The sequence below is a fragment of the Paramisgurnus dabryanus genome, chromosome 19 (assembly GCF_030506205.2).
Source record: "Paramisgurnus dabryanus chromosome 19, PD_genome_1.1, whole genome shotgun sequence".
NCBI classification, from domain to species: domain Eukaryota; kingdom Metazoa; phylum Chordata; class Actinopteri; order Cypriniformes; family Cobitidae; genus Paramisgurnus; species Paramisgurnus dabryanus.
The window spans coordinates 12,786,115-12,799,295 of record NC_133355.1 but is presented as its reverse complement, the minus strand read 5'-3'; the positions used below and the strand labels follow the sequence as shown (position 1 = coordinate 12,799,295).

The window sequence follows — 13,181 nt, the reverse complement described above, 5'->3', positions numbered from 1 at the left end:
GATAGAGAATCTTTATTATTAGCAAAATTAAAGTGTCAACCAGCAAATCTTCACTACTGTACATTAAAATATGTTGGCACATAACTTGTATATGACATTTAGTCACAAGAACCAATGTGATAAGAAGACATGACACAATCTACTGACACTGTAGCTGTCTTTAAGACTCGTCTAAAAACCCATCTCTTCCGCCATTACCTCACTTCCTAATAACGGACTTACAATCTCGCTCTATTTACCTTTCTCTTTATCTCTACATTTCTTTAAAAAAACTATTGCTAACAAACTCTTGGCTATGTATATTGTGTTGGACTTGATGAATTGATTTTCTCTATGTAGCCTACAATGTATTTTAGCTAAGTCTGTCCCTATACAAATAAAGAAATAAATTAAATAAACAAAAACCTTCCTCTTCATTTAAAGTGTATTTTAGAAAGTACATATTGATTATGTTTTGCACCAGATCAATCACAGCATCAGTGCTATCATTGCTTATCGAAAGACATTTACTTGGGTGAAATGAATGTCAGAGACAAACTGTGTAACATGCTTTATGTATTTATTTTGTACATTATTTTTGTTACCTCAATAGAAGACAAAAATATGTATTTGGCCAAATTAATTAGAAAAAAAAATTATTCAGGGCCAGGGACTTTTGTTATCTTCTTCTTTTGGTGGACTGTGGTGTAACTTCATCAAGCCACTCAACCTGGTGACCGAAATAAGAAAAAAAACATTAAGGAAATGTATAATGTTAAACTCCACTTTTGCTTTTTATAATATATTACCTGTATAAACCTCAACCTCACAAAGAGTGAGTATTTTTTGTGTTCCAGGTAGAAAGATGTTGACATATTGCCCTTGAATTTTGTCAAATGTAAATGTTTTTGTGCCTCCAAGTGGGATGGACTCAATTGTTGCAGCGCTGTGAATACACAAACATTAAGACATATACGTCCGATTATAACATGTTCACATTTAAAGGAAAAGCTGTATTTTTATTTATACTTTATTTAGTTTATTAAAGATTCAAATAGTTAAAGAAAGACTAACAGCTCTTACAGCTTATTGTTGTTCCCATTGTTATCCAGACAGTTGCCAATACGGATCTGAGCACCTATTATCCTCTCTGGACAACAGTCTCCACGATTAGTGATGCTAACTTTGTTAATACTGTAGATCCTTTTGAGGTCCACTCTCCACCAGGGATTACTTTCTAATCTGGTGTGAGTGCATGAGCCCATCTGGTATTTTGATTCTCTGTTACCACCTACAGCATGATTAGCATCTCCTAATTCTTCTATAGTGGAGGACTGGATAGCTTTGGCTCCAAAAGCAATGTTATCTGTTCAGTATAGAAAAATGAACAAAACACTTCTTTCATTAATAAAGTAAATTATAATGGAAATTTTTTTATTGCCAGGGTTATGTGAGCCAAGAGTTCTTTGTGAAAACAAACACCATGACAAAGAGTAAAACATTTTTGTTAAGAGTGTATATTCAAAGCAATGAAAAAACTTGCACAGAGCACAAGTGGACGTTCATGTTAGTTAATAAAATAACAGTCATTCACACAAGTATATGTTAATGTCAGTATTTTACCTGAATACACTTCAACCTCACAAAAATGTAGGATTTTTGTGGTTCCAGGTAGAAAGATGTTGACATATTGCCCTAGAATAGGCTGAAACTCATATGTCGCTGTGTGCATTGGAGGAGTGAGAACAGTTGAAGCCCTGCAAATACAGAGTGTAAAAGTGAAAATGACAGGCCTTTTCTGGCACACTGCACAGGCAGATTGAATAAAAAACAATAACTTCATTTAACAAAAAAAAACGTTGTTCAGCTTTATATCATAGCAGATATTAAAGCCCATTATACCCAATTAAATTGCAAAGTTATAGGGGTGGTTTCCCGGACAGGAATTAGTTAAAACATGATCTTAGTTTAATTAAGAAATATAACTAGTTTTAACAAACATACCTTACTAAAAACATTACTTGTGTACATTTTAAGGCAAAACAAAGGGCACTGATGTATTTTAAGATATGTCATAGCAAGTTGTTTTCAGCTTGAACACCTCTTACATTTATTTTAGTCTAAGATGTCTAAACCCTGTCCGGGAAATTGCCCCAAAATGTTTAAAGCAACACTATGTAGTCCTTTATGTTAGATTGGCTTACGGCTCTCCCATGTGGTTAAAAAGCAGTATTTTACAGTATTAAACACACATTTATAACATATTCATCAGGCTTCAGAAACATTTTAAAAAGAATACAAAGCATGGCCTTTCAGCTACCATAGTTGCAACTCTTGCGTCATCACAACAGGGTGTTCAACACATCACCGTTTCTGTTTAATAAACGTTGTGCAACGTTTTGTCTGGGCTGAACAAAATTACTAACTGGCATGCACTACTTCAAGTCAGCTGCCGATCGGTCTGCGCAGAGCTGCATGAAGTCAAACACACCTAATGCGAGGTCACGCGTGCAAAGTTCTCACGTGGGACTGGGATCATAACTCCTCCCTGAACTTCCAGCTGCCCTGTATGTTGCGCTTTCTCATGGCTGAAGGTCATCGCCAATGGTATTTTCAGTCAGAACACATTTCACACATCATGATTTTGAATCGCCGACGGGTCCGGATATCTAGCATGCCAGATATCTCATGATTTTCTCAGATCGCCTGATAATTCACAGTGTGTGATTGTCACTCTTGTGCACGAGCACCGATTTGCCTGTGATTTCGAGCATTTGTCAGCGGCTAAAATTAGGGCTTAAATCGTGCAGTCTGAACTCGGCATTACAGAGTGTGGTTGTAGCCAGTAGGAGGTTGCAGCAGCAGTACATTTCGTCCAGTTAAAGGATTAGTCCATTATCTTAAAAAAAATCCAGATAATTTACTCACCACCATGTCATCCAAAATACTGATGTCTTTCTTTGTGTAGTCGAGAAGGAATTATGTTTTTTGAGGAAAACATTCCAGGATTTTTCTCATTTTAATGGACCCCAACACACTTAAAAGTTTTAATGCAGTTTAAAATTGTAAATTTGTTTAATAAAAAATATGCACATTTAAACCACAACTTCTCATCTTCCTCCGGTCCTGTGATGCGCTTGCGCGACCTCACGTAATACGTCATCACGTCAAGAGGTCCCAGATGACCTATCAAAACTACGCCCCAGTGTTTACAAGTGTGGAGAAGGAGGAACGTTATATTTCTTGCCAAAAATGATAATCGTTTCGCTAGATAAGACCCTCATGCCTCGTTTTGAATCCTTTGAAACTGCAATTTTAAACTGGATTAAAACTGTTAAAACACATTATAAGTGTTGGGGTCCATTTAAGTTCATTAAAATGAGAAAAATCCTGGAATGTTTTCCTCAAAAAACATAATTTCTTCTCAATTGAACAAAGAAAGACAACAACATTTTGGATGACATGGTGGTGAGTAAATTAACTGGATTTTTTTTTTTAAGACAATTCACTAATCCTTTAAAAGTTGTTCTACCACTGAAATAATTTTAGAGACAATATTTAAATGTTTAAAAACTACATAGTGTTGCTTTAGGAGAAATGTATGTAACAAATAACTACATTCCTTACAGCTCATTGTTGTTGCCATTGTTATCCAGACTGTTGCCAATTCGGATCTGAGCACCTATTATCCTCTCTTCACACAGCTCTCCACGATTAGTGATGATAACTTTGTTAATACTGTAGATCCTTTTGAGGTCCACTCTCCACCAGGGATTATTTTCTATTCCGGTGTGAGAGCATGAGCCCATCGTGTATTTTATTTCTCTGTTACCATCTACAGCATGTTTAGCCCCTCCTAATTCATCGAAAGTGGAGGACTGGACAGCATTGGCTCCAAAAGCAATGTTATCTGTTCAGAATACAAAAAATGAACAAAACACTTCTTTCATTGACAAAGTAAATTATAATGGCCATTTTTCTTGCCAGGGATTTTATTAAAAAGTGTATATTCAAAGCAATGAAAAACTTGCACGGAGCACAACTCGACATTCACACATTGATACACTGTAAAAAAATTCCGTAGAAATTGCAGCTGGGTTGCCGGTAATTTACCGTAGATTTAAATTTATGTTTTTTACTGGCAATATTTTGTTCAAAGTTAAATGAACATTAAACATTTACAAGTCTTTGTCTTTACAGTGTAAAACTAAAAAAACAGCATCAAGCAAAACATTCTGGGAAACAAAATCTGAAGCAAAAAACAGAAAAAGGTTGATGATGATTTCTGGTTCCCAGAATGCTTTGCATGAGGCTGTTATTGTATAGTTTTATTCTGTAAAGATAAAGACTTGTTAATATTTAAAATTTATTTAACTTTGAACAAACTCTTGCCAGTAAATAACATAAATTTAAATCTACGGTAAATTACCGGCAACCCAGCTGCAATATCATTGTAATTTCTACGGATTTTTTTACAGTGTATGTTTCTTCTGTCAAGTTTTTTTACCTGAATACACTTCAACTTCACACAGAGTGAGGATTTTTTGTGTTCCAGGTAGAAAGATGTTGACATATTGCCCCAGAATATGGTCAAATGTAAATGTTTGTGTGCCTCCAAGTGGGATGGACACAACTGTTTCAGCGCTGTGAATTCACAAACATTAAGACATATATGTCCTATTAAAACATGTTCACATTCAAAGGAAAAGCTGTATATTTTTATTTATTCAGTTTATAAAAGATCCAAATTGGTTAAGAAAGACTAACAGCCCTTACAGCTTATTGTTGTTGCCATTGTTATCCAGACTGTTGCCAATACGGATCTGAGCACCTGCTATCCTCTCTTCACAACAGTCTCCACGATTAGTGATGATAACTTTGTTAATACTGTAGATCTTTTTGAGGTCCACTCTCAACCAGGGATTATTTTCTATTCCGGTGTGAGAGCATGAGCCCCTCCAGTAATGCGATTCTCTGTTACCATCTACAGCATTTTTAGCCTCTGTTAATTCACTGAAAATGGAGGACTGGACAGCATTGGCTCCAAAAGCAATATTGTCTGTTTAATGTGATAAAAAAGTTATAAGGTTATTTCAGACTGCTTTATAGCCACAAAATTACGAAATAAGACAAAAACTTGGTATTTTTCATTTACTGTACCTGTAGAGCCAGCATTACACAGGCAAGGCAAAACTGTGAGCAATGAAATCACAATGATATCCATCCTGATTAGAAATAAGAATACAACACATTATATGGTATAGTATAAATAATTATTTCTGTCTCAAATCCTCCTCAGAAACTGTTACTAAGAATCCTTATCTTTCTTCTGTATGATGAAAATCAGAGATGACCAACTATGTCTAGACTGAAATTGTTATAAAATCAATAGTGTTCTATTGATGGTGTTGTACAAAGAGCTAAAGCATGATTCTTACCTTTATCTTCTCATTGAATGTTAGATCAAGCTCAAATTTTCTTCTTTGGTTCTTTTTTGCAGGTGTTCTTCATTTAAGTAATCGGTTGTGAACGATCTGTTTGCTTATTACATATTGACTTTTGATACAACACAGAGGATTCCCGTTCCAGTACCACACGCCAGAAATTAACCAAAATTACTATCGCAACATTTGTGTAGTTATTTATCTTTAACAACAGCTGTTGGATTTCATCAGACATCCAGTGACAAACACAAAAATGTCAAGTATTAGCCTAATGCTCCTTGCTGAAAAACAATATAAATACAAATGAATGGTTTCCATTATATGGGCCAAATATAATTATACTTGCATTAATGCATTTTATCCACAGCAACACAGCACATTTTTTCATCAGTATACGTGTTCATCAGTGTACCCGTTTTGAACCCATGCCCGGAACGTAATGCTCTAACACAGCATTTTAGGATTTTGCATTCAACCTCAAAACCAATTAAGCATATTTTCATTTGTTTCATGACTGTCCTCAAAAAATTACCACCTAATAGTTTGTTTGTGCATGCACCATAATACGACAGATAGGGACGTATAAGTGATTAGTACACTTGGAATATTTTAAGTACTTTTTGAAAAAAGTTGTGATTGTTTTGTATGCTGTGTTTTATATCATATAATAAATAAATGGGTACGTTATTTGCTCGAAATGCCTGAATAGTGTAATGCGTAATAAAATACAATTAATCCTGGCAGTTTAAACTGAAAATCATATTCAAATGCATGTTATTACAGAAAAATTATAGGCCAAAATAAAATTTCATACCCTAATATATAAAGTTTTACCTGTGGCCGGTAGAGGCGCTAATTTAGTAAACGCCTCTGTTGGTCGTATTTGAAGTAAAATTATCCAGCTGCAGCCCCACAGCACCACGATTCAGGCCACACGATCCGGTCGCATGAAAGTCCTTAACCTCTTCAACCCTGAGGACCCTGTCCCGGGTCCAAAATTTCGTATTTTGACTTAATATAAAAGATTCTTTTAATCTTTAATGCTCCGTCATGGACCCCAGTAACACATATGAGATACTGTTTGAAAGCTTAGAGTCTCTACTTTCTGCAGATACGCATCACTTTGACATATCTTTTACTGTAAGAAAGTTATTTACACTTAATTTACACTATCACCCCCCCCAATATTTTTTGATATCATATAATATTCACATATTTCATATTTTTCAAAAATGACAAACATGGGCAAGTCTTATATCAAATGAAAGCTCTCACTCTCAGGAATAAGGCTACAGCGTTATTTTTGTTTTAATATCAACACATATCCAACAATCATCGAATGAATAATAAGGTAAAAAATGGTCTTTTGTAAACATATGTGAAACTTGAGTGTGAACTGCCTCAGATAGCACATATAGCCACAAATGATACATCATCTTTTATTTTAGGTCCTTCTCTAAACAATGAGTCCATTCACAGCATTTTCTTTGGTTGTTTGCATAATTAATCCCTAGCTTTTTATTATATGTGCAAAACAAAAAATTAATATTTTTATGAAAAATGTATTTCCGCACCCTTCAGTAAAATAAGAATATCTTTTGAATGCGACATGATAAAGAGTTCATTCTTTTTTTGGGTGTTTACTGTCTGCTGCTGCTAACAACCAGAACTGTCTGCAGTCTGCTAGAGCACCCAGAACCAGAGTTATACACTATCAAAGACAGTATTTACAACATAAAAAGGAAAATTTTGTGTTTTATCATATGAAAAACAACATAAATAACAATATTTGTCACAAACAGCAGCTTTTTATGTAACTTCAAAGGGTTTTCTTTAAAATGATATAAAGAAATTGCATTTATTCCACTGTATGTGGTTATGGTAGCACTTCAAATGTTTTTTGGCAGAAATTGTACACCATAAGCGTATTATTCCTCCCATCAGTTGGAGTAAAATAACTTTTGCATATATTATGATAGAGAAAAAATTCCTTTTTCCTCTATAAGCTGACAATTGCTGGAATCAAACAAAACTGTCTGCAGGGACCTGAGATACCCAGGGCCAGAGTTATATACTTTCAAATAAAAACTTTAGAAAAAAAACATAAAAAGCGCCTATTTATTTTTGTGTTTATTAGAGGCCTGACATCACATACAACCATGTTTAGCACTTTCAACAGTGTTTTATGTAATTTCAAAGGGTTTCCTGTAAAATGATACCAAACTTTTGTATGTAAACCTCTGCATGTGGGTATGGGAAGCTTTTGAAATTGGGTAGGCCAAATCCAGGCGAAAATCCCCAAAATAGCTTCAGGGTGGAAGAAGTTAAGCTAAGAAATCCCTTAAATGTAAGGTTAAGAGTACCCTTAATAAAAAATGGGTTGCAAGAAAAACCGGTAACACTTTATTTTACGACCCGCAAAGTACCGCGTAATTAACCTGAATTTACAGTGTACCTATTTGTAACAACAGAGTACCTCTACAGTACGTACTTGTAGTTATAAGGGAACAGTATTTTAAGTTTGGGGTAATAAGGGGGTAAGAATATATGGAAAATTATTCTCTAAGTATTTCATAACTACAGGTTACCTATTGTAATATTATGTGGTATGTATGACTTACGTCTATGGGTAATATGGTCTATGTGTAATATGTTTTTTTTTTCATATTTGCTACTTACCTGATGAAGTGTATTGTATAGCCTACAGTTGATGTCTACAAGCCACGTCGGCAAATAAAATATAACACACAATAAAAATAATAGCAACTTGTACCTCTTTGATCTGTATATGTATACATGAGTTACGAGGTAACTCTTATATTTGCGGGCTGTAAATTAAAGTGGGGCTTATTCCCCGATTGTTCTGTGTATGTACCAGGTAACTCTCATATTTGCGGGCTGTAAACTAAAGTGGTGCTTTGTTCACCTCTTGTTAATAAATGTTATAGGGTAAATACCATAAACATACAGAATATTGTTATTTTTATTTTAAAACAACTTATTTCAGAACATCTTTAAAACACTATAATTAAGCCAACACTTAATGTTTATTATCACATAACTTTTATTTAAAATAAAAAGTCATGACAATTTTTCATTGTTTTTGCGGCTTGGCTTCCTCTGTTGGTGTTCTTGTCCACTCGGATGATGAGTTGATGTCGTCTCACAAATGCTGTTCTGCATTACATATAAAAAACATAAATGAAAGCCTTCAGTAAATGTTTCTTCACTGTGCCTTGACAGAAACAGAGTTTTCTGAGCCAGTTTACGTTAATAACTTTAGGCTAACTTATGTGCTAACTAACCTGCTACCATTAGCTGGCAACTTTCTTGAAAAAACTTTGTTTGAAATGCGTGAGTCATGCATTAACAAAACCAGTCACCTTATCCAGCATGCGGATCCTGCTCACATCACTCGCAGCCGTAATCCACAGGGTAGAACGTTTTTAAAACCTCTTAAAGAAATTTCACCCCAGGATCGCGTTCCAGCAAACCTCCTGCAGACGGCCGCGCGTTCTACACCTGCGCAGTAGCCTACGCATGTAGTCGTCTTTTGCTTTAGCGGGAGCTGATATCTGCTGTTGTTTCATTCTGGTTTGCCATTGCATAAATTATATTTGGCTAAAATACTTGTGTTTACAGTAAATAAATTGCAAAGCACCACTTCAAATATGTTCGCAAATGTAGGAGTTTCCTGGTAAATAGGGAATAAGTTGCTATTTTTATTGTACTTACCTTAAAAAAAAGATAACCACATTAAATCAGCTGGACTTTTGTTATTAAAAGCAAGTATAGGCTACTAAAATAAAAGTGATGTGCTGTTATATTTATTTGCCGATGTGGCTCGTAGACATTGACTGTATACAACATTCAGTAGTCAATATGAAAAATTCACAATAAAAAAATAAAGAAATAAAACATAATTTCCCCATAGACTTGACTAAACTTAAAATATTATGCCCTTATACCTACAAGTACGTACTGTAGAGGTACCCTGTTGTTACAAATAGGTACGCTGTAAATTCGGTTTAATTACGCGGTACTTTGCGGGTCGTAAAATAAAGTGTTACCGAAAAACCCTTAAGTGAACCATAAGGCTGTCAATAAGTATTTACCCTTAAATGCTAAAGTATTACCTTAAGTTCTGCTATGCGTTGCTACAAAGTCCTTACTGTAAGTCCCATTTTCCCTTAAAAACTTAAGGGACTATAAGAGGTCCCTAACGTCACACACCATGGCTGATTTTATGATTATTTTAAAAAAGGAAGTACCAACGCGCATTTCTAACGATCGAAATAATCCCTTAGAGACAAGTGATGCGCATTTACTAGGAGAATAGCGATTTGATCGTCCGTCAATCAAGTGCTTCAAGTTTGAATTAGCAACCGCTTCTCCGCTGCCGTGTTTTGGCAGAGACTATCGTAAAATACTTAGTATAAACCAGGGGGGCAGGGTTTTTATATTTTATTGAAGCTTCCCTGGGTTCCGCCATTGATTAGCTGGACCCCTAGCCTGGTCCAACCAGACTCTCGTACATTCATTTCATTTGTACAGAGAGTCTGGCCACGCTCCATTGCAAAGCGTTACTTCCGTTAAGGACGGTCTTCTGTTGAAGTTTAAAACTATTGGATCTGCCCAGAGTCACTCAGGATCTGCCAAAGCCAATTGCTAACGTGTGGTCGTGATGTATATCATGCGCAGAAACCGGCCGGAAACAACAAGCCCGAATGATCAGAATAAACAAAACTTTGCAAATATTGTTCTTGCTCCGGCTTCAACTTCTGTATATTCTGCAGTTTTGCAACAACGGACCGAATAGCTTTTCTCACGTCTTTCTCCGCTGCCATTACTGAACTACCACTCAAACTGACGCACGACCTCAATGTCATCGTTATTAGCCACTCCCCTCTGTTCGCTGACTGGACCTGCAGATTTTTGCAGGAGAAAATGAAACTCTACACAGCAGTCCCAGACGTAGTACTGAAGCTAAATGAAAATTAAACGGAAGCACGTAAGAGGGAGGAGCCAGGCTAGCGGACCCCCACCTGCTGTTAGCATTCCATTGACTCCCATTCATTTTTGCATCACTTTGACAGTGAATAACTTTATATCTGATGCGTTTAAAGACTCCATTTGTCCATTAATTATTTCTAAAGAAACACGAAAATGTATAAAAGGCTCCATTACCATGTATTTTACAGTACGGCCCAGTATAAGCAGTTTTTGTAAAAATAGGCTAACGATTGAGTCATAACCTGCGACTCTCTGTTGCACAGTAGAGAAATTACCGTATGGACAGGAGGAGAAGCTCGGAGGCAATCTTTAACTGTTTAAGAGGCAATCGGGTGGACGTGGAGGAATAAAGTCAAGGGAGATTATTAATCAGAATACTTACCAAAATTTTTTCTGTTCACGCTCACCGTCTCTGCAAGACTCGGTGGGTGATTCAGATTTCCCTTGGCACGGCTATTAGAAGACTTACAATTGTCAGACAGGTTGCTCACGTGACATCTCTATCATCAAGCTCAGTTTGAGTCTGTGCAGTAAGCTCGACCCCCAGGAAGTGCGTGCTTCTAATTGACTTCACTTGTCTCCGTTGAATCCAATGGGGTCGCTGTGTTCATTCCTTTTACTGTCTATGAACCGGGCACAAGGCGCTAGTTTCAGGGCGGAAGTGAATGGCGTTCTGTTTTTTTGTGGTGCAGAAATATTTACTTAAGAAATATATATTTTATTTAAAGTGTAGTTGAAATTCTAAAAAAATAAAGTGTATTTGACATTAAAAAATTATGCTCTGTGTCAATGTTTATTTTGTAACAAATATTTAAAGTAGATACTCATGATGAACATGAAGTAAATGTAATTTCTTTATATCAAATGAAAATGTATGTAGTGACATTACTTAATTATCTACATTAAAATTTATGTTAATAAGAAATATTTATATTTGGCTATATACTTTTGTGAATTTTCATGTATTGTTTTTAAGTACCATATGATTCAAATGTTTAGTATTTATACCAAAATCTATGAGAAAATTAATAATTATGCAAAGAAATGTTGGTTTTCACGACTCTAGTAAGACCGGTTCGCCAAACCATATATGGTTCGACTTCCGCCCTGAAACGAGCGCCTAGGATCGTGTGGCCTGAATCGTGGCGGTGCGGTGCTGCATCCGGATATATCTCATTTGAGGGAATGGACAAACGATCAAAACAATCGTATGAGTTGGAGGATATGCAACAACGCTGGTGTCATCATTGTGCATGGTCAAGGAGTAACTGTGTACACAAATGATAGTTCAAAGTCATTTTCAAAGTCCGTTTCTTAATGTTTTTAATCTAGATTTAACAATAGAGTGGGTGCGCAATCATTATGTGCCCTGACTCTGAGGTCAAACATATTGCAAAAATGCGTTCCTTTGATAATTTTATAAATAACACTTCAATAAAGTTGTATTAACAAATTTGTTAAATAAAATTGTGTTAACAATTAATTAATGCGTTATAAATGAACTAACAATGATCAATACTTTTTTCATATTTCTACCAGCTATTTTGGGGTTAGGAAGAACAAATAAATATAATAACCTAATTGTTTTCTAAGAACATGAAGCAGTGTATTTGTCCATGTTTGTGTATAACAGGTTCCAGTCACACAGAATTAAGTATTATGATGCAAACATCAAAAAAAAAAGTATCCAGCTCTTAGGAGGTTAAATAACACAAATAACTCTGTTGACATTAACTAACAATTAATGCCTGTTGAAAAACTATATTGTTCAATGTTTGTTCATGTTAGTTAATGCATTTACCAGTGTTTACTAATACAACCTTAATGTAAGTTGTTAGTTGTAAAAATGACATGCTTTCAATCAATGCAATTAAATAAAAAAAAATAGATTACAGCATTTAGATCTGCTTATGTTGCATCAAAGGTTTCTTTAACTGTTTTTGCAGTGTTGATCATTACAGCCAATCATGGGACAACCTTGTCTTACGGCACGCTTTAATGAAAATCTAGGAGTTGTGCCATTGTTACGTTTAATGGAGCTATTCCCATTCCAGTAAAGCATTTTTACATTTGCACAAAAATTGCCAAAACCAAATCTTTCCAGGGCTTGTAACATAAATTTGTGTCTCAAATCCTCATCAGAAACTATTACTAAGAATCCTTATCTTAGTCATTTTAATGTATTTTTGCTGAAATCAGAGATTTCCAACTGTCTTGACTGAAATTGTTATAAATTCAATAGTGTTTTATTGATGTTGTTGTACAAAGAGTGAAAGCATGATTCATACCTTTATCTTCTCATTGAATGTTAAATCAAGTTCAAGTTTTCTTTCTTGGTTCTTTTTTGCAGGTGTTCTCCGGTTGAATGATCTGTTGTGAACGATCTGTTTGCTTATTACATATTGACTTTTGTTACAACACATAGGATTCCAGTTCCAGTACCACACATCAGAAATAAACCAAATTTACTATTGCAACATTTGTTTTGTTATCTATCTGTAAAAACAGCTTTTGGATCATCAGACATCCAGTGACAAACACAAAAAATGTCAAGTATTAAGTAGCCTAATGCTCCTGCTGAAAAACAATATAAATACAAATGAATGGTTTCCTTTATCTGGGACAAATATAATTACACTTACATTAATGCATTAATGCAACACAAGTAGTAAATATGGTAGTCATTCTGTCAAAATGATTGATCGTGACCTTTGACCTCCGGGGGAGGGTTTGCCCCTTTGACCT

General features: G+C 35.3%; 1 protein-coding gene across 2 annotated transcripts; it reads right to left on the bottom strand.

The window, feature by feature from the left end:
- Window positions 1-542: 542 nt before the first annotated feature.
- LOC135779228 (uncharacterized) lies at window positions 543-12,786 on the bottom strand. 2 transcript variants are annotated; one of them, XM_065289966.2, is made up of 9 exons: window positions 12,725-12,786; window positions 5,140-5,204; window positions 4,756-5,038; window positions 4,487-4,623; window positions 3,607-3,889; window positions 1,603-1,736; window positions 1,063-1,345; window positions 789-925; window positions 543-709 (listed from the first exon to the last, which is right to left on the bottom strand). In XM_065289966.2, the coding sequence occupies exons 2-9, from the start codon at window positions 5,201-5,203 to the stop codon at window positions 705-707; spliced, it is 1,326 nt and encodes a 441-aa protein (XP_065146038.1). In that variant the 5' UTR covers window position 5,204; window positions 12,725-12,786; the 3' UTR covers window positions 543-704. The 2 variants fall into 2 exon arrangements, with proteins under 2 accessions (XP_065146038.1, XP_065146036.1); XM_065289964.2 differs by lacking the exon at window positions 12,725-12,786 and adding an exon at window positions 5,418-5,556.
- Window positions 12,787-13,181: the final 395 nt, after the last annotated feature.